Source organism: Natator depressus, chromosome 8, assembly GCF_965152275.1.
Source record: "Natator depressus isolate rNatDep1 chromosome 8, rNatDep2.hap1, whole genome shotgun sequence".
Lineage (NCBI taxonomy): Eukaryota > Metazoa > Chordata > Testudines > Cheloniidae > Natator > Natator depressus.
Genome location: NC_134241.1, coordinates 81,527,146 through 81,552,371, shown reverse-complemented (window position 1 = coordinate 81,552,371; position 25,226 = coordinate 81,527,146). Strand labels below are relative to the sequence as shown.

The 25,226-nt window shown below is 41.4% G+C and overlaps 2 protein-coding genes across 2 annotated transcripts; one reads left to right on the top strand and one right to left on the bottom strand.

The window, feature by feature from the left end:
- Nucleotides 1-934: 934 nt before the first annotated feature.
- Nucleotides 935-2,448, bottom strand: LOC141993019 (uncharacterized). Its single transcript, XM_074962361.1, has 2 exons — nt 1,693-2,448; nt 935-1,113 (listed from the first exon to the last, which is right to left on the bottom strand). Exons 1-2 carry the CDS (start codon nt 2,273-2,275, stop codon nt 935-937), a joined length of 762 nt encoding a protein of 253 aa, XP_074818462.1. The 5' UTR covers nt 2,276-2,448.
- Nucleotides 2,449-7,518: 5,070 nt separating this feature from the next.
- Nucleotides 7,519-20,953, top strand: LOC141993018 (interferon-induced protein 44-like). The gene is made up of 9 exons (XM_074962360.1): nt 7,519-8,014; nt 8,090-8,141; nt 11,395-11,639; nt 12,864-12,961; nt 13,199-13,351; nt 15,179-15,353; nt 17,596-17,701; nt 17,747-17,759; nt 20,726-20,953. The coding sequence occupies exons 1-9, from the start codon at nt 7,519-7,521 to the stop codon at nt 20,951-20,953; spliced, it is 1,566 nt and encodes a 521-aa protein (XP_074818461.1).
- Nucleotides 20,954-25,226: the final 4,273 nt, after the last annotated feature.

Sequence of the window (25,226 nt, the reverse complement as noted above, 5' to 3'; positions counted from 1 at the left end):
GTGATGTTGAAATGCCTATATGTATCCTTGGGGACCCAGCCTACCGTGCAGAATGGTGGTAGAATGTGCATTTGGACGTTTAAAGGCGCGCTGGCGCAGTTTACTGACTCGGTTAGACCTCAGCGAAACCAATATTCCCACTGTTATTACTGCTTGCTGTGTGCTCCACAATATCTGTGAGAGTAAGGGGGAGACGTTTATGGCGGGGTGGGAGGTTGAGGCAAATCGCCTGGCTGCTGGTTATGCGCAGCCAGACACCAGGGCGGTTAGAAGAGCACAGGAGGGTGCGGTACGCATCAGAGAGGCTTTGAAAACCAGTTTCATGACTGGCCAGGCTACGGTGTGAAAGTTCTGTTTGTTTCTCCTTGATGAAACCCCCCGCCCCTTGGTTCACTCTACTTCCTTGTAAGCTAACCACCCTCCCCTCCTCCCTTTGATCACCTCTTGCAGAGGCAATAAAGTCATTGTTGCTTCACATTCATGCATTCTTTATTCATTCATCACACAAATAGGGGGATGACTACCAAGGTAGCCCAGGAGGGGTGGTGGAGGAGGGAAGGAAAATGCCACACAGCACTTTAAAAGTTTACAACTTTAAAATTTATTGAATGACAGCCTTCTTTTTTTGGGGCAATCCTCTGTGGTGGAGTGGCTGGTTGGCCGGTGGCCACCCCACCGCGTTCTTGGGCGTCTGGGTGTGGAGGCTATGGAACTTGGGGAGGAGGGCGGTTGGTTACACAGGGGCTGTAGTGGCAGTCTGTGCTCCAGCTGCCTTTGCTGCAGCTCAACCATACACTGGAGCATACTGGTTTGGTCCTCCAGCAGCCTCAGCATTGAATCCTGCCTCCTCTCATCACGCTGTCGCCACATTCGAGCTTCAGCCCTCTCTTCAGCCCGCCACTTACTCTCTTCAGCCCGCCACCTCTCCTCCTGGTCATTTTGTGCTTTCCTGCAGTCTGACATTATTTGCCTCCACGCATTCGTCTGTGCTCTCAGTGTGGGAGGACAGCATGAGCTCGGAGAACATTTCATCTCGAGTGCGTTTTTTTTTCTTTCTAATCTTCACTAGCCTCTGGGAAGGAGAAGATCCTGTGATCATTGAAACACATGCAGCTGGTGGAGAAAAGAAAAGGGACAGCGGTATTTAAAAAGACACATTTTATAAAACACTGGCTACACTCTTTCAGGGTAAACCTTGCTGTTAACATTACATACATAGCACATGTGCTTTCGTTACAAGGTCGCATTTTGCCTCCCCCCACCGCGTGGCTACCCCCTCAACCCTCCCCCCTCCCTGTGGCTAACAGCGGGGAACATTTCTGTTCAGCCGCAGGCAAACAGCCCAGCAGGAATGGGCTCCTCTGAGTGTCCCCTGAAGAAAAGCACCCTATTTCAACCAGGTGACCATGGATTATATCTCACTCTCCTGAGGATAACACACGAACGGATGTTGCTTGAACGCCAGCAAACATACACTGCAATGCTTTGTTGTACAATGATTCCCGAGTACGTGTTACTGGCCTGGAGTGGTATAGTGTCCTACCATGAAGGACGCAATAAGTCTGCCCTCCCCAGAAACCTTTTGCAAAGGCTTTGGGAGTATATCCAGGAGAGCCGCGAATGCCAGGGCAAAGTAATCCTTTCACATGCTTGCTTTTAAACCATGTATAGTATTTTAAAAGGTACACTCACCGGAGGTCCCTTCTCCGCCTGCTGGGTCCAGGAGGCAGCCTTGGGTGGGTTCAGGGGGTACTGGCTCCAGGTCCAGGGTGAGAAACAGTTCCTGGCTGTCGGGAAAACCGGTTTCTCCGCTTGCTTGCTGTGAGCTATCTACAACCTCCTCCTCATCATCATCTTCTTCGTCCCCAAAACCTGCTTCCATATTGCCTCCATCTCCATTGAAGGAGTCAAACAACACGGCTGGGGTAGTGGTGGCTGAACCCCCTAAAATGGCATGCAGCTCATCATAGAAGCGGCATGTTTGGGGCTCTGACCCGGAGCGGCCGTTCGCCTCTCTGGTTTTCTGGTAGGCTTGCCTCAGCTCCTTCAGTTTCACGCGGCACTGCTTCGGGTCCCTGTTATGGCCTCTGTCCTTCATGCCCTGGGAGATCTTGACAAAGGTTTTGGCATTTCGAAAACTGGAACGGAGTTCTGATAGCACGGATTCCTCTCCCCATACAGCGATCAGATCCCGTACCTCCCGTTTGGTCCATGCTGGAGCTCTTTTGCGATTCTGAGACTCCATCATGGTCACCTCTGCTGATGAGCTCTGCATGGTCACCTGCAGCTTGCCACGCTGGCCAAACAGGAAATGAGATTCAAAAGTTCGCGGTTCTTTTCCTGTCTACCTGGCCAGTGCATCTGAGTTGAGAGTGCTGTCCAGAGCGGTCAAAATGGAGCACTCTGGGATAGCTCCCGGAGGCCAATACCGTCGAATTGTGTCCACAGTACCCCATATTCGACCCGGCAAGGCCGATTTAAGCGCTAATCCACTTGTCAGGGGTGGAGTAAGGAAATCGATTTTAAGAGCCCTTTAAGTCGAAATAAAGGGCTTCATCGTGTGGACGGGTGCAGGTTTACATCGATTTAATGCTGCTAAATTCGACCTAAAGTCCTAGTGTAGACCAGGGCTAGGCATTTGGGCAGTGAATGTGTGTGAACCATAACACTCAAGCTCCACCTATAGGCTAGGTGGAGAACTTTCAAGTACAGTAGAACCTCAGAGTTAAGAACACCTGGGAAATGGAGGTTATTTGTTTCAGAGTAACAGCCGTGTTAGTCTGTATTCGCAAAAAGAAAAGTGAGCTGTAGCTCACGAAAGCTTATGCTCAAATAAATTGGTTAGTCTCTGAGGTTATTTGTAACTCTGAAATGTTTGCAATTCTGAACAAAACGTTATGGTTGTTCTTTTGAAAGTTTACAACTGAACATTGACTTAATACAGCTTTGAAACTTTACTATGAAGAAGAAAAATGCTGAACAAGCACAGAAAGTTTTCATACCTTGTCAAATCTTTTAAATTTTTTTTCCTTTTTTTTTGTTTTGGAGTTTACATTTAACACAGTACTATACTTTTTTTTTTTTGGTGTCTCCTGCTGTCAGATTGCGTACTTCTGGTTCCAAAGGAGGTGTGGGGTTGACTGGTCAGTTCATAACTCTGGTGTTCATAACTCTGAGGTTCTACTGTAATTCTAATTCTAATGGGCTTTTCTAAACTAAATATTCCGAAGATTGTAGAGGTAATTACTGAATCCTGGATCATCCTATTCAGGGCAGAGAATAGGGCAGAGAGCAGAGAAATTATTGGCTTACCATTGAAAGAGAAGTCATTCTGCATGTACCCAAAACAACAAGTGTTAAGTCTAGCACATCTTGATAAGCAGGGAGCATAGTGTGTTTAGAAAGCACTCCCCTACCAATAGTAGAATGTAGAGTTTCATATTTTCTGTCTCATCATTCTAATATATTTGGACAGAGGAATACTTTGGAAATCTTTTGAAGAATGTTCTTTTTAAATTTTCCAAGTTGGAAACAAGACAAGAACATTCATACAGGACAGTATGTATTGTACATTTCCAAGCAAAGTGTATGCACTGTGCCATGGAGAGATTTGTTAATATGAAATTAAGCAGTCAGTGATCTTGAAAGTTTGCATATTTACAGATAAAGGACTGAAAGAGTAAAGTTTTATATTTCTTTTTTATCTCTACAATGAAGAATAATAAAATGGTGTATATACCTTCTGACATGATACTCAGGACTTTGATATCCAATATAGGCAGCTCCAAATTGCCTAAAGGTATACCTCACCAAAAAAGAGACCACCACTACCCTCTTCCTACATCTGGGTGCACAGCAAAGATTTATTCTAGCAGAGCAGTCAGTATGGAAAAACAACAACCTACCCGCCCCCTCTGCCCCCAGAAAATATTAAGAGAAATTTAAAAGAGCAATTGTTAGAAGCGTGTTACCGTTGTGTCAGTCAATACAACCAGTGCAGTGAGAGAAGAAAGGAAATGTGGTGAAATGAAAACACAGATAACATTAATAAGTTCGTTAATTCTTTCCACTTGCCACAAAAGCTTCAGAATTATTAAACTAAATGTGTGTGGTTATGCAGACAATAAAAAAGCCGATGTATAGGCATTCACTGCTATTTGTAATAAAAAAAACCTCAGCTTAGTTTTAAAAAGAAAAATATAATCAAAGTGTAGCCTTTTATTTTATTTAATGTGAATTTAGTGATGTTGTATTACACCACCATGGGTTCAGCTCTGGTTGCTACTGTTTCAAGCTCAACAGAATGAAAGTCTCCCCTGCTACTTGTTTCAGATTTAGAACCTCTAGGAATAGTAGCCACACATACATTCACAAGTACAAGGTCTAGTCTGTTTTACACATTTTATTAAATCAATAAGTAAAGTTACAATTACTGATGCATATAGAAATCCTGTAATAATTATATGCAATAATTATAACTATAGTCATACTCACAGCCTCAGTGATATTCTTAGGGTCTGATGAATGCCTTGCCAATTCATTATCAGTAGAGGGATGGTTCCTGCTGGGATTTTTCCTGGAGGTACATCCAATTTTACCAAATCTTGGGATTCTGACTGCACCTAACTCTGTGCATGTGCATGAAGGTGTCAGTCCTGTTTTTCCTTATCTGTATTGTGCCCCAAAAGAATATTGGGGTTCCCTGTTTTTCACAGGAGACTATTTAAAATAGCATAATAGAGGCAGAGATTTTTTTTAAAAAAAGCAGTGGAAAAGTACCAAAAGTACCACCGTGACTAAAGTAAAAGAGGCTGTTAGAGGCAAAAAGGCATCCTTTACAAAATGGAAGTCAAATTCTAGTGAGGAAAGTAGAAAGGAGCATAAACTCTGACAAGTCAAGTGTAAAAGTATAATAAGGCAGGCCAAGAAAGAAATTGAAGAGCAACTAGCTGAAGACATAAAAACTAACAGCAATTTTTTTTAAGTGCATCTGAAGCCTGCCAAACAGTCAGTGGGACCATTGGATGACTGAGGTGCTAAAAGCACATGCAAGGAAGACAGAGTACTGCTGAGACGCTAAATGAATACTTTGTAGAGGATATGGGGGAAACCGCCACACCTGAGCCATTCTTTTTAGGTGACAAATCTGAGAAACTGTCCCAGATGGAGGTGTCATTAGAGGAGGTGTTGGAACAAATTGATAAATTAAACAGTAATAAAGTCACCAGGACCATATAGTATTCACCCAAGAGTTCTGAAGGAACTCAGATATGAAATTGTAGAACTACTAACTGTGGCATGTAACCTGTTGCTTAAATCAGCCTCTGTACCAGATGACTGGAGGGCAGCTAATGTAATGCCTATTTTTAAAAAAGACTCCAGAGAAAATCTTGGCAATTTTTTGGGCTGGTAAGCCTAACTTCATTACCAGGCATTTCATTGCTTGAAACTATACTAAACAACAGAATTAATAGATAAACATGATATACTGCGGAAGAGTCAACATGGCTTTTGTAAAGGGAAGTCATGCCTCCCCAATCTATTAGAATTTTCTGAGGGTGTCAAAAAGCATGTGAACTAGGGTGATCCTGTGATATAGTGTACTTGGACTTTCAGAAAGCCTTTGACAAGGTCCCTCACCAAAGACTCTTAAGCAGATTAAGCAGTCCTGGGATAAGAGGCAAGGTCCTTTCTTGGATCAGTAACTGGTTAAAAGATAGGAAAAAAGGAAAAGAATAAATTGTCATTTTTCACAATGGAGGGAGGTAAACAGGGATTCTTCCAAGGATCTATACGGTGATTGGTGTTGTTCAACACATTCATAAATAATCTGGACAAGGGGGCAAACAGTGGGGTGTCAAAGTTTGCAGATGAAACAAAATTACTCAAGATAGTTAAGTCCAAAGCTGACTGCAAAGAATTACAAAGGGATCTCACAAAACTGGGTGACTGGGTAAAAAGGGGCAGATGAAATTCAGTGTTGATAAGTACACAGTAATGCATATTGGAAAAAATAATTCCAACTATGAATACGTAATGATGGGATCTAAATTTGCTGTTACCACTCGAGAGAGATGTTGGTTTCATTGTGGATAGTTCTCTGAAAACATCCACTCAATGTGCATTGTCAGTCTAAAAAGCTAACAATCTTAGGAACCATTAGGAAAAGGATAGATAATAAAACAAAAAATATCATAATACCATTATATTAATCCATGGTACATCTACACCTTGAATGCTATATGTAGTTCTGGTCATCCCATCACAAAAAAGATAATAGAAATGGAAAATGTGCAGAGAAGGGCAACAAAAATGATTAGGGGTATGGAATGGCTTCCATACCAAGAGAGATTAATAAGATTGGGACTGTTTGGTTTAGAAAAGAGATGACTAAGGGAGGATATGATAGAGTTCTATGAAATCATGAATGGTATGGAAAGAGTGAATAGGGAAGTGTTATTTACCCCTTCACATCACACAAGAAATAGGGGTCACCTAATACAATTAATAGGTAGCAGGTTAAAAACAAATAAAAATAAGTACTTCCTCACACAGCGCAGTCAACCTGTGGAAGTCGTTGCCAGGAAATGTTGTGAAAGACAAAAGTATAACTGGGTTCAAAAAAGAATTACATAAGTTCATGGAGGATAGCTCTTTAATGACTATTAGCAAAGATGGTCAGGGCTACAACCACATGCTCTGGATGACCCTAAACCTCCAAAATGCCAGAAGCTTCAAAATTGCTCTGTTCTATTTATTCCGTCTGAAGCGTCTGGCACTGGTTACTGACAGAAGACAGAATACCGGGCTAGATGGACCATTGGTCTGACCCAGTATGGCCATTATTTTGTTCTTGGAAAGAGAAAAATATTCACTCCATAAAGTAGGAACTATGTTTCTGAGACAGTGAACGTGTATCTGCTCTCATTTCCACCACCATAAATCAGTGAAGTCAGTGGAGTTATCCAGTGTAAGTAAGATTACAAGCAGGTTGCAGTATTAACGGTTTCACCATTTTGATAAAATGGGCCTGATCTGCATTGAAGTTAGTAGGAGTTTTGCTTGAGTAAAGGCAACAAAATTGGGCAATATGTTTTAAGAATATTTTGTCTCCATTCAGGTAGAAAAATTGTTTTGCTGTGATGTCCATGAAGCTATGCTGACTCTTTCTGCTTCATTTCCCCAATGTGTTAATGGGGACAACAATATCTTTCTTCCCCTATTTGTGTGTCTTGTTTATTTTCACCATAAACTTTTTGGGTTAGGGACTGTCTCTAACTATGTGTTTGGACGGTGCCTAACACCCTGTGGCCTTGACCTCAGTTGGGGACTGCAGATACTCATGGAATAAAACTACTAATGATGACGATAATGACTTACTAACATGCCACTTTATTCCATGGGGAAGAAAGGCCTTCACTACTGTCTTTGGTGAGATGAGTTAAAAATAATGATAGATTTTTCTTATTGTTATACTTGTATTTGTAACATCTTTTCTGTCTTTTTAGAGTAAGAAGAATGGCTGGTGTCAAATCTAGATTAACACAAGATGAAGTAAAGCAACTGCAAGATTTGTTGGGAGGCAGACAATTGTCTCTTCTCTATAAAGCAAGCGTCCATGGTTACAATGCTTCTACATTTCATGCCAAGTGTGATGCACAAGGGCCAACTGTAGCAATAGCATATAATGGAAGTGGTTATATTTTTGGAGGCTTGACACATCAGAGCTATGTTTCATCTGGAGAGTACATACATGATGAGAAGGCTTTTCTCTTTAGATTAAAAGGCAAAGAGGGTGTGCTCAGCCCACTAAAAATTCCTGTTAAAACTGCATCAGGTGCTATATATGACTGTAGTGACAATGGCCCTAATTTTGGCGGTGGAGCACTACATTTGTTGAACCAAAATGCAGCATCCGCAGTAACAAGTTCTAACGACAATTACACATTCAATGTTGCTGACCTGCATGGAAATGATCTAGGCCTTATGGAATGTGAGGTGTATCGAGTTGAAGGTAAGTTGATACCAAAAGAGAAAATGTTTACTGAAGAAATTATAGCTTCGTACTCTTAATGTTCCTTTCCCCTAGATATTAGCAGTTTCCTGGAATCTCCATGGAGAAAGATTACCTGGACAACTGAGTAAGTTAACTGTTGTAATATATCACTATCATGATCAGTGGCCACCAAATACTGTGGTGATGTGAGTTACTTTAGGAATTAACTAGATGGTGCTAGAGTAAACAGACGTGTTGCTGAGTTGCTTATTTATGTATCTTAGGTATTAATATGGCACCTATGACCATAGTGTCTGAGCACCTCACAATCTGGGGATAAGTACAAAATGATGATTTCAGAACAGGTCAAACATACATGAGAAATTAATGTCTGAACCAAAATAAGCTTCATGAACAGCTATGCTTATTCTTAGCCACACTGAGTCTGCTATGGCAGAGACTTAAAGAGACATTCCAGAGGATTACAGACCATGATTAAGCAGCTATTCCAGAGCTTAACTATCCTTATACTTAAAAAGGTTTTCTGAATATCTAAATCTCCCTTGCTGCGGATTAAGTCCATTACTTCTTGTCCTGCCTTTAGTGAGCATGGAGAACAATTGATCTCCCTCCTCTTTATAACAGTCCTTAATATTTGAAGACTGTTATCAAGCCCCCCTCGGTCTTGTTTTCTGAAGTCGAAACATGCCCAGTTTTTTTAGCTTTTCCTTATAGATCAGGTTTTCTAAACTCTTCATCATTTTTGTTGCTCTCCTCTGGACTCTTTCCAGTTTGTCCATCTTTCCTAAATTATAGTGCCCAGAATTGGACACAGTACTCCAGCTGGGGCCTCTCACCAATGCTGAGTAAAGTGGGAGAATTACCTACCTTGCTTTACATTTGACACTGCTGTTAACAGAGTCCAAAATGATATTAGTCTTTTTTGCAACTGCACCACATTGTTGACTCCTGTTCAGTTTGTGAGCCACTATAACCTCCTGATCCTCTTCAACAGGACTACCACCTAGACAGTTATTCCCCATTTTGTAACTCCACATTTGATTTTTCCTTCCTAAGTTTAGTACTTGGCATTGTCTTTATTGAATTGCATCTTATTGATTTCAGACTAATTCTCCAATTTGTCAAGATCCTTTTGAATTCTAATCCTGTTCTCCAAAGTGCTAGCAACCCCGCCCAGCTTGGTGTCATCCACAGATTTTATAAGTGTACTCTCCACTTAGTTATTCAAGTCCAGCACAGGACCGCCCCCTGTGGAACCCCTAGATATGTCCACCCAGTATGATAGCAAACCCTTGATAAATGCTCTTTAAGTATATTCTTTAACCAGTTTTGCACCCACCTTATAATAATTTCATCTAGACCATATGCCCCTAATTTGCTTCTGAGAATGTCATATAGGATTCTGTCAAAAACCTTACTAAAAACAAAATAGATCATGTCTACAGCTTCACTTGTGATCCACTGGTCATGTTGGTTTGGCATGATTTGTTCTTCACAAAGCCTTGTTGGCTATTTTTTACCACCCTGTTATCCTCTAGATGCTTACAAATTGATTGTTTAATAATTTGTTCCAGTATCTTTCCATGTATCAAAATTAGACTGACAGGTCTGTAACTCCCCAAGTCCTCTTTTTTCCTCTTTTTAACGATAAATACTGTGTTTGCTCTTCTCCAGTCCTTCATCCATTCTCCCTGAGTTCACAAAGATAATTGCTAATGGTTCTGAGATTGCTTCAGCTAATTCCTAGGGTGAATTTCATCAGGCTTTGCAAACTTAAATACATCTAACTTATTCTTTAACTTGTTCTTTCCATTTTTGGTTATGTTCCTTTCCCCTTGTTGTTAATATTAATTGCATTAAGTATCTGGTTACAATTTATCTTTTTAGTGAAGACTGAAGCAAAATAGGCATTAAACACCTCTTGATGTCATCTGTTATTAGCTCTCCTTCCCACAAACTAGTGGATCTACATTTTCCCTTGTCTTTTTATTGCTCCTAATGTATTTATAAAACTTATTTTTATTGCCTTTTATGCAGGTGGATTGATCTAAATCACCAAGTGGAAAGTCGTGATTTAAATAATCCATTTTAATCAATTTCAGTTATTTTCTAAAGAAAGGTGCATTCTCATTGGTTGATATAACCATTAAAACATGTTGATTTACAACTAAATAGAGGCTTTACACTAAATTTGGTTCATCTTTTTGCTACCTAGGCAGGTACATTATAATTATATGCATTTATTTAAGCACTATATAGCTTAATATTTTCAGATTCTTATTAATTGTACATTTTTAGTATGTTAGAAAATAGTGAATGATGTATTGCTTATTTACTACTCTTATGTCATATTTCTAAAGCTTGACCTCAAAAGTTAAATGTTTTCCACCTGATACTTTCTTTATATAGAAAAGCAGCTTTTAACTCAAAGGTTTCGATGGAGACTCATGGATTCAGCATACTAATTTTTTTTATTTAAATCTTTTAAGAGATTATACATTTAGGCCTTAATATATTTTGTATTAATTTCAGATTTCATTTTAAACAGGTTCATCTTTAAAAAGAAAAAATTGTTATAATTTAAATAACAAAATGTAAATAATCCACCCTGCTCTAATGTCCATTTTTAGGCGTAACTCATTTGGTGCCTTAGCCTTTCTGATTTTGTCCCTTGTGCTACTCTTCTGTACTCATCTGTAGCAATTTGCCCACATTTCCACTTTTTGTAGGATTCTTTTTTTGATTTTCAGGTCATGAAAAAGCTCCTGATGGAGGCATATTGGCCCCTTATTATTCTTCCTAGCTTTCCTTCACATCTGGATAGTCTGGTGCTGTGCATTTAATATTGTCTCTTTGAGAAACTGCCATTTCTCCTGAACTTCTTTTTCCCTTACATTTTCTTCCCATGGGACCTTACCTACCACTTCTCTGAGTTCGTTAAAGTCTGCTTTTTTGAAGTCCATTTTCTTCCTGCTGCTGCTTCCACTCCTTGTCCTTAGAAACATGAAATCTATCATTTCATGATCACTTCCAGATTGTCTTCTACCTTCAGATTCGCAGCCAATTCCTCCTTGTTATTCAGAATGAAGTCTAAAATGGTTGCTACATGGTTACTTCCTTCACTGTCTGAAACAAACATTGTCCCCAGCACATTCAGAGAACTTGTTGGACATTTTGTGCTTTGCTGTCTTATTTTCCAACAGATGTCAGGTTAGTTAAAACACCCTCCATGAAAGAATGTTGTGCTTCCACTAAGCATATATGCTGTACATAGTTAGCATGTCAAAGATGCCTGTACATAGTTAGCTGTCAAAGATGCCATGTGTCAACAGTGTAAAAAGACATTTCTATAAAACATGCCACTGTCCTCACTTCAGAAATCAGGAACACGAAGTCACAGTGCCTGATGTTATAACTGTGAGTGTAGAGAATTGCTGTTCACCTCATCCTATTCAGAAACTCCTTTGCTATGTTGACAGTTGCACACCTAGAAAACAGTCACACTCCAATGACTGCATGCTAGATGTTGGTTCAGATGTGTCAGTTCTGCCTGATTCTGCTTATTTGCTATGTTTTCACAGTGCACAGCTTACAAGACCTAAGCTGCATTTGGTGGTTTACGGTACCTGAAGTTGGTTACCTGAATACATGTGTAATGCATGACAGCTTGTATGCTCTGCATACATATGTTGTGAAAACTGATTAACCCTACACACCTAATAGCTTTTAGTTACTTCTAAACCTGTTTGAATTAATTTAACTTTGCTGCAGTTCCTGTGACAGAGCAAGCACATTGCAACAGAGATTTAATTCCCTTGTGACATTCAAAGCAACTCTTTTAGGCAGGATTGGTTAAATATGTTTTCAAAATTTTTAAATATGACCACTGATTTAGGGTACAAAGATTGAGACACCTTAGGGCAGATTTGTACATGTGCTGTGAACCTGAATCTCCCATTGGCTTCAATAAGAACTGTGGGTACTCAGCACTTTCTGAAAATCAGGTGTTTTAAATTGGGCACCCAAAATAGAGGACACCATAATTAAATATCCATTCCATATGTGATGTCAGCACCAAATCCTGAGCATAAAGTGGTTTGACTTTGTGTGAAGGTCATACTCTCAGAGAGATCTGTCTGTTCTTCTGTTGCTCACCTATATTCAAAAGCACCACTGCCCGCTCTTTGGCCACATTACCAGGATGCTCTCGAACTCTCCATTGACATGTGAAGGGGTGCATGTCTTGATTCTACCTGGTGTGTCTAGGAGACTACCCTGGAGATTTATGGATTCGCAGGATTGAGCCATATCTAGGAACTTCACAACATGATGCCTGGTGTGACACCATCAACCATGGTCACTCTGGCTGCTGCAACGGTCCTCAGTAGACTGTGTACGTAAGAACATAAGAATAGCCATACTAGGTCAGACCAATGGTCCATCTAGCCCAACATCCTGTCTTCTGATAGTGGCCAATGCCAGGTGCTTCAGAGGGAACGAACAGAACATGCAATCATCAAATGATCCATCCCCTGTCATCCACTCCCAGCTTCTGGCGAGCAGAGGCTAGGGACACTCAGAGCATGGTGTTGCATTCCTGCCCGTCCTGGCTAATATTTATTGATGGACCTATCTGCCATTAACTTCTTTGTTGATCCTATTATAGTTTTGGCCTTCACAACATCTCCTGGCAAAGAACTCCACAGGTTGACTGTGTGATGTATGAAAAAGTAGTTCCTTTTGTTTGTTTTAAACCTGCTGCCTATTAATTTCATTGGGTGACCCCTAGTTCTTGTGTTATGAGAAGGAGTAAATAACACGTCCTGATTCACTTTCTATACACCAGTGAAGTCCAGTTTTTTCAACTCTGTGAATTCAGTTTTCCAAGGTTATGTTTCAAGCCAAGCCATAGCAGGATCCGATAACACTAGAATGACAACACAGGTAAATATTTGCTTCTAATTAATAAACATCCAAGCTAAATCACAGTCTCAGTTAAAAATCAACATTTTCCCGCACTAAATGGAAAACCCAAAGATAGTCCATGATTACCCCCACTGAATTCCATGCATGTACTTGTGAGAAGAAAGGTATTACTCAATATGGATAAGAGAGAATCTGGCGCTAAATATGATTTTTTAGGTATGTATTTCGATATGTTACTTTTTTTTGCCCCAATAGTACAGGACTTACCCAGTTAAAGATGGAAGAGATGGCAAGCCTCTGCCTATTATCCTCTGTGACACAATGGGAATAGAAGAAAACTCAGGAGCAGGTCTGGAAATTGATGAAGTGTCTGACATAATAAAAGGCCATGTTCCTGATAGGTACCAGGTATCATTTCTACAAATTTTGTGCAGTTCCTTGTTAAACCGAGTGATATTCTTAAATGTTTCTTTACATGTACAAATATTATATCTTACATTTAATTACCGTGCAACAAAATATCCACTGTGCTCAGTAGATTCTTGCATTTGTGGTACTGTACAGTAAAAGCTTATGAATGGTGATCACAGGCAAGGTGTATTTGAAAATGAATAAACTATGGAAAGGTGTTTAGGTCTGATTCTCCACTCTCCTGCACCTTGTGTAGTCATTTACAGTTATGCAAAGTTGATATAAATTGCTGTCTACCCTTCTGCTTGGGTAGCATTTGGTACCTATTTTGTACAGGTACAAGCCAAGGGAGAATTGGGCTCAAGGTATATAAAGAGTAGATCTGGTTGAAATATTTTGAACAAAAAGGTTTTAAATAGAGAAATGGACTTTAACACCACATCTCCCCCAAATTTCTGTTGTGTTTTCAATTTTTTTTTTGTTTTTCATTAAATTGTTTCCAAGTTTTTTAGCAAAAATGTCATCAATTCCATTATTGAAATGGTTCTCTAACTTATTTTTTACTGGAAATCCATTTTTCAAGAAATGAGCATTTTTAATTATTTTTTTTCTGGAAAAAAAAAAGAAAAATGAAGAATGGGTTAGCTTGGTGAAACAGAAACAACACTGACATTTTTTGAAAACATAGTTTTAAAACATTTTTGACAAGCTCTAGAAAAGAGCAACTTCCACAATATTCAAGCTTAGTACAGCGCCTTCTCATCTGGTCATTTGTCTCAATTACTAGATAGCTGCTGCCTACAGGCCATTCCAAATATTAACTGTTGTAATATACAAGGGATATAGACTTTGATTCTCCATTCCAGATGAGCTGAGCTTGTTACAGGAGCAAAGATGGAGGGCTAAGGTGGTTATATGATTCTTATCATTGTAGTATCTCGGCCCCTCACAAACCTTAATTTATACTCAAAACAACCTAGTGAGATATAAAGTATTATTAATCTCATTTTAAAGATATGAAACTGAGGAACAGTGATTAATTATCTTGGTCAAAGATATATTGGAAGCCAGATATCCTGAATCCCAGTTTTATGCTTTAACCACAAGACCAATCTTTCTGTGATTTATTTGGTCCCACTTTATATTAAAATTTCATCTATAAATGGTTTACAAAGAAGTAATAAATGAAGAACATTAAAAGCATGTTACGGTTCTGAGCAGCATATGTATAGATGGCTATAAGCACATGAGTAGATGTTACAGATCATTATAAGCCATAGTTATGGGTAAATTTTTGATGGACTCTACAACAATCAATTAACCATTTATTAAAACATCTGTTAATAATTTATTAATGCTTTATAGATGGAACCTTAATAAAAAATGTGATTAAAAACACACACACATACACAACTAATATGTCAAGAATCCTTTTTAATTTCTAGAGATGTCTTTTGGTTTCATTATTACTTTTCCACAAGGGATATAAATTTAGAGGAACTCTGTTGACTTCAAAGGAGTGACTCTGGATTTATACATGTTTTCAATAACAGAGATCAGAATCTGGCTCTCCATCTGGAAGAATGAGTATGAAACTGAGAATCAGGAAATCCTGAATTTTAATCCTGATTTGATCACTCCCTTTATGAGTGTGGGTAAATCATTTCACCTCTCTCCATATCAGTGTTCCTCTCTGTAAAATGAGATAATAATATGTGTCTCCCTGCTCCAGTGGGGTATTGTGAGAATCAGTGTTTGTACAGCTCTTTGAATCTCCAGTTCTTTGGAAGTGTTACTTATTATTATTAAAAAATTTCTTTGCAGTTTAATCCAGCTGCCACCCTTCATCCAGATTCTCCAGGCTATATCAAGACCCCTTCTCTGAAGGATCAGATTCATTGTGTTGCATTTGTTATTGATGGGTGCAAAACTGAGATTCTCCCTGAGAAACTGGAAGAGAAGCTGAAACAGCTTCGAAGAAAAGTGAACCATTTGGTATGTTTTATGTCTCCTAATATCATAGAACTGAATGAAGTGGGCATGCTAAGGAGGTGATCTGCCTTTCAAGCCTGAGCACCTTGGGTCATGAGGGGTTTGAAGTACTGCTAGGAGCCATGCTTATCCTTGGTGTGGGAGGAGAAATTGCCACATATTGCTCTTGAGTGTCATCCAAGATTGAGTGGGATTAATACACTCTGGCAGGACAGGCTCCCAGACTGATGGAAGTATGGGCACAGCAATGGGCTCTGGTGTTGGTGGGAGAATAGAGGAATTCCTGATCACCTCCATTGTTCTCCACTCGTTGGTTTTACAGTGTGCCCTATTGCGTTTCTCCTCAGTATAGCAGAGTCCTCCTGTTGACAGAGACCACTAGAGAAACTGAGCTGTGTGCTAGGTTTCTAGTACTCCTGGGGAAATTCTGAGCCAAAAAAATTAAAAATTCTGCACACAGTATTTTAAAATTCTGCAAAATTCTTCATATTTTATTTGTCAAAATAACACAATATAATCACACCAGTTTCAATTATTTTGGTAATTTATTTCAAAATAACTGTGAGTAAGTATGTCTGTAACAATATAGACAACAAAAAAGATTCAGGAAATGTTTTTTGACAAATAGATTCCTTACTAGGCTTACTTACTAACTCTGAGTAATAATTCATTTAAACTACAGTGCAGAACCATATTTCCTGCACCCCTCAGAAGCAGTGCAAAGGCTTGGGAGAATCAGGGGTAACAGAGGAGCTGAGAGAGAGGCAAGTAATTGTTGGGAAGGAGCCTGGGTATGAACTTGAAGTGTTTTGGGGTATTGGTGGGAAAAGGATGGAAAAGGTTTTTTTTGGTGAGGGGCAGGGAGGGATTGTTAGGGAGCGTCCCACATGCAGACCCTGGCTGACTCCTAGCCTCCTCCATTCAGTCAGGCATATCTTTCCCTGTCCCTATATGTCCCTGCATCCCCATGTGTCCTTGCACCCCCTGTCCACATGTGTCCCTCCACGCCCACTCAGACACCCATGCCCCCATCCCCATGCGGCTCTGCACCACTCCCTCTGTCCCCATGTGGCTCTGTACCCCCTCTCCCTGTCCCCATGTGTCTCTGTGTCCCCACCCAGCCACTCCCCCTCTCCCTCCCTGTAGCTCTGCACTCCCTGTGCCCATGTGGCCCTGCACCTCCCTCCCGCCCTGTGGCCCTGCGCTTCCTCTCCCATTCAGCCCTTTCCCCAGTCTGCCTCCCCCACTTGCCATTATGAGCCGCTGTCGGACCCCCAACAGCCCCACGCTGTCTGTCTCCCCATAGCTCCTGTCTCCTGACGTGGCCCAACAGGTACTGTGAAGAAGGTAGGCTCTTTCTCTTCCCTATCAGCGCAGGTGCTGGCCAGGATTGGCTGCTGTGTTCTAGCTTCACAGTGCCCTCTGTAGGGCAAAAGGTGGAACTGCAGTAACTTTTCAGCAGAAGCTATTTTCTGCACACAGAAAAAATTAAAAATATGTGTCACACATGAACATGCATGCGTGCAGTGGCACAGAATTCTCCCAGGAGTAAAAGGCTCCAAGGAATACATCTTATCAGGAAATATTCACTTTGATTTCATTAATTATTTTAAAAATACATATAATCCAAGGCAATAAAACCTTTTCAAAAAGGAGTAGAGGTAATGTTTCATTTAGCAGCTGCCATGGAGATGGGATGCAACAAAAAGTGAAAAGAGAACTGAAGAATGGGAGTCTTATGCTTGCAAATGCCAGTTTACATCATTAGCTCTTGTGGTTGTGTTTGGACACACCACCTACGGCCTGATTTTCTCTCCACATGATAGGAGTCACTTCCATAGGAGGGAATAGACAGAGACATAACCTACTGGGGTGAAAGCAGGCCCCAGTTGTGCTATTGAACTCAGCTAGGTATGCCATGTTTTCTGAATCCCTTGTTTTGAGTAATTGAATTCATTGCACTGAATTTCAGCCCTGGCAATCTTCCCAATGAGGTGAGTGAGTCATTAAGTGTGGTGTCAACTGTACTGGGGGAATAATAATCATTTTGCTTAAAAAACATCTTCCCATCAAGACAATTGGGGTGCTGCCCAATAACTGTTCAATTAATATTAGTTTAATAATTAATCTTTTTCCAATGCTGTTGTGCAAAACCAAAACACTTTCACCTTATGTAAGCAGAAACAGATGCAATGAAGAACTGATGGGAAATTAGGTGTAAAATCTTACTCCTTTTTTTTTTGGTACAGGGATCCCACAACTGGTTTTGCTAACTAAAGTGGATGAAATCTGCCCTACTCTTGAAGAAGACGTCCAGTGTGTGTACAAAAGCAAAGCTGCTGAGAAACAGGCAAAGTATGGCATTGTTGACTGTGGTGCTATCTATTAACTCAATTGACTTGAACAAATCAAGGTACTGTGATACTCTACGTTTGCAATACTTGCATCCCCTCATATTCCTACACATATTCTCATTCTGGTCTTGTAGGCACAAGCTGAAAATATAACTAAATTTAATACCTCAGGTTCTGGTTTAACCCCTAAAAGGTTTAAGATTTGTTAAAATTGCAAGTTGCACCTCTGAAGAATAAAACTACAAAACAGAAAAAGGTGGAGATACCAGAAACCTCATTAAAAATTAAGGGCCGGATTCTTTTGTGAAACCCCACTCCATATAAAGGAGCTGGAGTCTGGCCATAACTCGCCAGCTGCATATTTCCGCTGGTGTGAATAGGTGTAAAACTGAAAAAAAGAGAGCTTCAGGGGAGGAAGGAAGTGGGAGCGAGCTCTGTTCTGCTGATTTTTTTTTTTTTTTAAGCAGATTGTCTTTTGGGGAGCAAACACTGCTGGATAAATTTTGTAGAGTCCCTAGGCCAGTGGTTCCCAAATTTGTTCCGCCGCTTGTGCAGGGAAAGCCCCTGGCGGGCCAGGACGGTTTGTTTACCTGCCACGTCCGCAGCTTCGGCTGATTGCGGCTCCCAGTGGCTGCGGTTCGCTGCTCCAGGCCAATGGGAGCCACTGGAAGCGGTGGCCAGTACGTCCCTCAGCCCGCGCCGCTTCCAGCAGCTCCCATTGGCCTGGAGCAGTGAACTGCAGACACTGGGAGCCGCAATCAGCCGAAGCTGCGGACGTGGCAGGTAAACAAACCGGCCCGGCCCACCAGGGGCTTTCCCTGCACAAGCGGCGGAACAAGTTTGGGAACCACGGCCCTAGGCTATTCTAAATCATGACACGGCTCATGCAGACCAGCACATAAAATTGTCTCCTTGGACTCCTTGCCCCTGTCCCATGGTGACAGAGTCTGACTCAGGAGAGAATCCATAAAGGTTTGATTCCCTGCTACCTTCCATCTCGTCTAGATATTTACCCTGTGCAGAGTGCTTGTACAATGCTGCCATTCTGCTTTGATGGAATTTTATACATACTCTGGACTCACTTTGCACAGCCATAAATGCTAACACAAGGTGGAAGGTCGTGGAGAATCAGAGGCTGCTGGTGGTTTGCAGTTCCCCAGTACTGATGCTGGCCTGGGCTGATGTAGCCATCCGCAATTCTCAGAGGTATTAGGCACCTAACTTCCATTGATTTCAATGGGAGTTAGGTGCCCAAATACCTTTGAGAAATGTGGCCCAAGTGACCATCTCCCAGCCAAGAGGAATAGCCAGCTCTATGCCATTTGAAGTTTCCCCCACCTGGGGAATATTTAGCTTAGGAGATATGACTGTGTTCTGACCGCTTTGTTCAGCAGGAATGATAAAAGGGACTGGATCAGTTCCTAGAGTAGAGTCCTGACCCTGGGCTACATTCTGCCCTGTATCTGAAATCTGTTAATCACAGGGGTAAGGGCTGTCAGGGAGCTGAGTGCAGCTCCCTGACTCTGTGGGCTGGCCCCAGTGTGAACCATGGTTTAGAGGCTCAGCTTAGCAAAGCAGAGCTCTGCCTTGGTCCGTCTCTGCCTCTGACGTACTCCCCATACTCCTACATCTCACACGACGCCGGATCAGGATGTGTGCGGGAGCATGGTTCCAGAGAAGCTGGCTTGTATCACTTTTATACCACAGAAGAGCTATTCTCATCAGAATCTGAACTGCCTAGTTGTGACCAAAATCCAGTACAAAGGAGCTGGATTGGCCCAGAGAATGCATCTCCCTGTATCTAGAGAGGCCAAATATGGATTTTAGTGGAATTATACCAGAGATGAATCCTTAGATGAATCTCTAGATCAGTGGTTCTCAAACTTTTTTTTTCACGGCCCACTTGAAAATTGCTGAGTGTCTCAGCGGACCATTTAGTGATCTTTCCAAATGTTTTTTATACCATTAGCTAATTATTGTAAAGCGCTTTGGATAAAAGCAGTATATAAAAAAACACTGTAGCAATAATTTACATTTTTTTGTTCTACAAATAAAAGCGCACAATTCATATTTTAATGTCAGTACTCTTACCTTTCTAATGTGATGGCTGTGCCGTCTCTCCACCACTGCGGCATCCCCCAAGCTGGTGCTGGGAAGGAGGGGGGTCTCCCCTGCCCCAGCCTCCCCTGATCTGGGTCTGGGAAGGAGGGGAGTCTCTCCCTCTCTCCCCCACCATGGCAGCCCCCAAGCTGGGACTGGGAAGGAGCGGGGTCTCTCCCTCTCTTCCCACCACAGCAGCCACAGAGCTAAGGCTGGGAAGGAGGGCCGTCTCTCCCCGGCAGCCACAGCCCTGGAGCTGGGGAAATTCACCTCTTTCTCTGGCCACCACAGCCCTACACGGCCCAAATTCCACCCACCCCCTCTTCTCACCCACTTCCCCCTCCCACCTACCCCTTATTCCCCCCAAGTGGAACCCCCTATTCCCCCCTGCGTGGCTCCACTAATTAGGTGTGTGGCCCTTCATTCTCTTGTGTGCGGCCGCCCAGTCGCGTACCTTAGAGGGAACTATCCATGGACCACCTGAATGGAGCTCGCGGACCACTTGTGGTCCACGGACCACAGTTTGAGAACCTCTGCCATAGATCATTATGAAGGAAAAATAGCCCTGTGTTCTGGGTATCACCTCTGAGATTAAATAGAGGATTTTGGCCTCCAGGGCAGTTTACACAGTCAGTTTCTATCAGTGAATTTGCTAAAGAAGAATAAAATATAGTGAATATGGCCTTGAACTGTGACTGCATCAAAATGTAGTTGCTATTTCAGTGGCAGGATGGGTATGATGTGAAAGTGGTTATGCCTTCAATAAAAAGAAGTTTAAAGAAATAAAATATCTTCCACTTTTAATCTCACCAAACAGTATCTGTGAAAATACTTGAAGCTTTTGCCTAGCTTCCTCAAGGAACAGAAAGATTGAAAAATAGTCGGGGAGCTCTTTAGGATAATCCATTTTGTGCCTTTTCTACAGATGCGGATAACTGCAGAGAAACTTGGAATCCCTCTTGCTCAGATTGTACCTGTTAAAAACTACTGCTCCGAGTTGGATCTTTTGTGTGATGTTGACATCCCGTTACTTTCTGCAGTGAGGCAGCTTATACGTTTAGCAGAAAGCTACTTGACAATTTCCCTTTTGAGAAGCCAGAGAAAGAGCCTTAACCTGATGTTTACCTGTGATGCTGGATATTTTATGTGCTAACCTTTTAAAAATTCTGACATCAGAAGTCAAATTTGTTGCTGCCCTAAGCAGATGCAACTCCATTGACTTCAGTGGAGTTGCACTTGCTTATGCCCGTGGTGAATTTGGCTCAACGGTTCTATATCTTGTTACTGCCTATGTAAGATTAATGGTATTTTTGCATGCATCAAGGGGAGAATAGATTCTCCAGATTTCAAGGTGGTTTTCCTTTATTAAACATTCCACATTCTTACTCTTCTCATAACCTTCCAGTCAGAGACAGCCCTTTCCACTAAAAGAATCATTTGCATAAACCTTTTAAGAAGTTGCCTAAAGATATTACTTCCTCCTAGTAGTTCATGTGAGTTGCTTGCTGCTAGTGCTAGTTGCTGTGCATTCCATGTGTTCCTTACTTTTATTCTTTAAGTTTGTTATACTACATAGCAGTGACACTGGAACCTTTTTAATAGTGGAGGGTACTGAAAGCCAGCCCCCTTACCCCTATCCATCCCCGCCCCCTCAGAGCTGAGGCAGCTGGGACCCCAGGAATGCGGGGCCAGGAACCAGGACTCCGGGTGCATGGGGCCGGCAGCCTGGAGCCTGGGGGTGCTGCAGCATCCCCCACGCCCCTGGTTCCCGCGCCTATGTGATATCATAAAGTAGTTTTCATAGCAAAATTTTATAGCTAGAAGCACATATGTGAAAATTAACATTCATCTATATGTTCATGTTTCTCACTGCAGCCATTATAAAGAATAGAGGATGGATTTATAACCAGAGTTAAATTGGTAATTCATAACTAGGATGGACTAGTGACACCTACAAGGAAGTGAAAATTACTGTTGTTGTTTTGTGGTATCATCTGTTTTTCAAAATGCTGTTAACATTTAAAAAAAATTGAAATGGTAGCTTGTAAAACTTTTGTTAGATTAATTGGAAAAATAAATTACTCTAAGCACTATTTCAATCACTTTCTTCATCCAGGTTTGGGTCTTCAATAACTCAGCCGGAGGTTGTGGGCCTATTGCAGGAGTGTATGGGTGAGGTTCTGTGGCTTGTGATGTGCAGGAGGTGAGCCTACATGATCATAGTAGTCCCTTTGAAGTCCATGAGAAGAGGTGAGGCAGAGACACAAGGGACCTACTTTTCTTCTCGCTTACACTGGTTAAACACTGCTGTATCTCTATTGACATCAGCAATTACTTCAGATTTGCACTCGAGTACTTGAGAACAGAGTTTGGATTAGATGTAATATCAAATGCAATGGTAGCAATAGAAAGAGTAGTCAAGGTTCAGACTGTTCCCGAAAGAGTTGGTATGGCTGGTATGTGGTTCCCTGCAGGTATAGCTGAGGGGAAGGACTACTTCCTATACAATAAACCATAATAAAAATTGAGCAATCCATGTTATTGGGCAAGGATTTATTTTCTTTTTGTTAAATCATAGAATCATAGAAGATTAGAGTTGGAAGAGACCTCAGACGGTCATGTAGGCAACCCCCTACTCAAAGCAGGACCAACACTAACTAAATTAGCCCAGCCAGGACTTTGTCAAGCTGGGCCTTAAAAACCTCTAAGCATGGAAATTCCACCACCTCCCTTGACTTAGTCCAGTTTGCCCTCTAGTGGCTGACAGTTACAAAATATGCATTTCTAGAAAATAGTGCTACATAAAGATGCTTTCGAAAAGACTATGGGGCAGGATTTTATTTTACCCTCTTGCCTGACCTATGATTCAATTCTTTATTATTTTCTTTTCTGTGAGCACACAACTATTTGGTGAGGAATTTTTATTACCCATTGATCCAAGTCCAATGTGAACAAGACTACCATCCAGCCGCCCCTCTGCCAAGAAAGCAGAGGCATATAGCAAGCCACCAGGTCTCTCCATCATAAGACAACAGCAGGTGATGGGACGGGAGTATGGGAGGGCCTCTTTACATCTCCTGATATTTTGCTGTCAGAATGTATTTATCCTGCTAAAGCATATTTTATAAACATATATAGCTACCTCAGTCCAACCTTGTCTTCAGGAGGCCAATAGTAAAAATACACTAAAAGTGTATTACATCCCACAAGTAGCATACTCAGATGCTTAACCAAATGGAAAAACAAGATATAAGTGACCTTCAAAGGTCTTTTGAGGTAAATCAGAACCTCTTGGGGAAAAAAATGAAACCAAATAGCTGTTGAGTTGCAATGAAGCATTTTCAGGGCTTTTATCTCACCTTTCCTCAGTGTACCATATAAAACAATTTTTATTGCAATTTCTAGCCTTGTAGAATCAGACTAGTGTATCAGCATCAGTGTGTGCGTATTCTGTTTTTCATGCATCATTTAAGAGGATCATCTAATAGTTTTGCAGTTGGGGCTCTTTTGTCATTTTCTAGCTCATGTGCTGATGTTGAGGAGAGAAACTGCTGTTTAATAATTTCAGCCGTGTTAACTCTACACAAACACTGAGAGAGAAGGGAAGAAGCTGGAGCAATTCTTAGAGTGTTTTGGTAAGATTTAGCCTGGAGATTAACATTTAGAAGCTCTCCTCAAGGGCTGATTGTGGGTAGGGTGACCAGATGTCCCAATTTTATAGGGACAGTCCTGATATCTGGGGCTTTTTCTTATATAGATACCTATTACCCTCCACCCCCTGTCCTGATTTTTCACACTTGCTATCTGGGGTCACCCTAATTGTGGGTGAATCTCAGTTGATAAGCTGCATGCAAAACACCTATGGACTTCCATGGCAGTTAAGTAAAAGAATTCTTCATCAAGCCTGTTTTTTTACTATCTGCAGGCCGTGTCTTGGAATGAACTGCCGATACTGTTGTACTTCTGCACACAACACATAAGTAGACAGTGGAACTCATTGCCACAGAAAATTGTTGAGGCCCAGAGGACAAAGAAAACATCAATGTAATAGGAGCTACAATTCAGAGTAATAGCCGTGTTAATCTGTATTCGCAAAAAGAAAAGGAGTACTTGTGGCACCTTAGAGACTAACAAATTTATTTGAGCATAAGCTTTCGTGAGCTACAGCTCACTTCATCGGATGCATTCAGTGGAAAATACAGTGAGGAGATTTATATACAGAGAACATGAAACAATGGGTGTTATCATACAAACTGTAAGGAGAGTGATCACTTAAGATGAGCTAATACCAGCAGGAGAGTGGGGGGGGGGAACCTTTTGTAGTGATAATCAAGGTGGGCCATTTCCAGCAGTTGACAAGAACGTCTGAGGAACAGTGGGGGGTGGGGGTGGGGAATAAACATGGGGCAATAGTATTACTTTGTGTAATGACCCCTCCACTCCCAGTCTCTATTCAAGCCTAAATTAGTTGTATCCAGTTTGCAAATTAACTCCAATTCATCAGTCTCTCGTTGGAGTCTGCTTTTGAAATCTTTTTGTTGTAATATTGCGACTTTTAGGTCTGTAATCGAGTGACCAGAGAGATTGAAGTGTTCTCTGACTGGTTTATGAGTGTTATAATTCTTGACATCTGATTTGTGTCCATTTATTATTTTATGTAGAGACTGTCCAGTTTGACCAATGTACATACCAGAGGGACATTGCTGGCACATGATGGCATATATCACATTGGTAGATGTGCAGGTGAACAAGCCTCTGATAGTGTGGCTGATGTGATTAGGCCCTATGATGGTGTCCCCTGAACAGATATGTGGACACAGTTGGCAACGGGCTTTGTTGCAAGGATAGGTTCCTGGGCTAGTGGTTCTGTTGTGTGGTATGTGGTTGCTGGTGAGTATTTGCTTCAGGTTGGGGGGCTGTCTGTAAGCAAGGATTGGCCTGTCCCCCCCTTCCCCCCCACTTTTCCTCAGTCGTTCTTGTCAACTGGTGGAAATGGCCCACCTTGATTATCACTACAAAAGGTTTTCCCTCCCCCCGCTCTCCTGCTGGTATTAGCTCATCTTAAGTGATCACTCTCCTTACAGTGTGTATGATAACACCCATTGTTAGTTAGAGTTAGTTCCTCACTGGGTAAGGGAAGAATATTGCATAATATTATTTCATGTTATGGCCATAATAAAGGGTGAGTTGTACATATTTGCAAATATAAGGAGACATATAGGGGAAAAAAGGAAGTTAATTATAAAAGTAGGGGAGAGGGAGTGGAGAGGGACTGCTCACTATCTCAAGTATTTGCCATCATCAATGTATTTTGAAATACGTTTGATTCAGAAGATTCTGAAGGTCATAAATGTGTCTTGTAAGTGGAAGAGACGGAGGCCCAGAAACTCAAAGGTATGTAGGGGTGGCTCCAGTCAGTACTGCAA

Coding starts and splice junctions, on each gene's coding strand:
- LOC141993019 (XM_074962361.1), bottom strand. CDS start 2,275: ATGCAGAGCTCATCAGCAGAGGTGACCATGATGGAGTCTCAGAATCGC. Junction 1,114..1,692: donor AGGCGGAGAAGGGACCTCCG/GTGAGTGTACCT, acceptor TTTCTCCACCAG/CTGCATGTGTTTCAATGATC.
- LOC141993018 (XM_074962360.1), top strand. CDS start 7,519: ATGGCTGGTGTCAAATCTAGATTAACACAAGATGAAGTAAAGCAACTG. Junction 8,015..8,089: donor TGAGGTGTATCGAGTTGAAG/GTAAGTTGATAC, acceptor CCTTTCCCCTAG/ATATTAGCAGTTTCCTGGAA. Junction 11,640..12,863: donor GCTGCATTTGGTGGTTTACG/GTACCTGAAGTT, acceptor TCTATACACCAG/TGAAGTCCAGTTTTTTCAAC.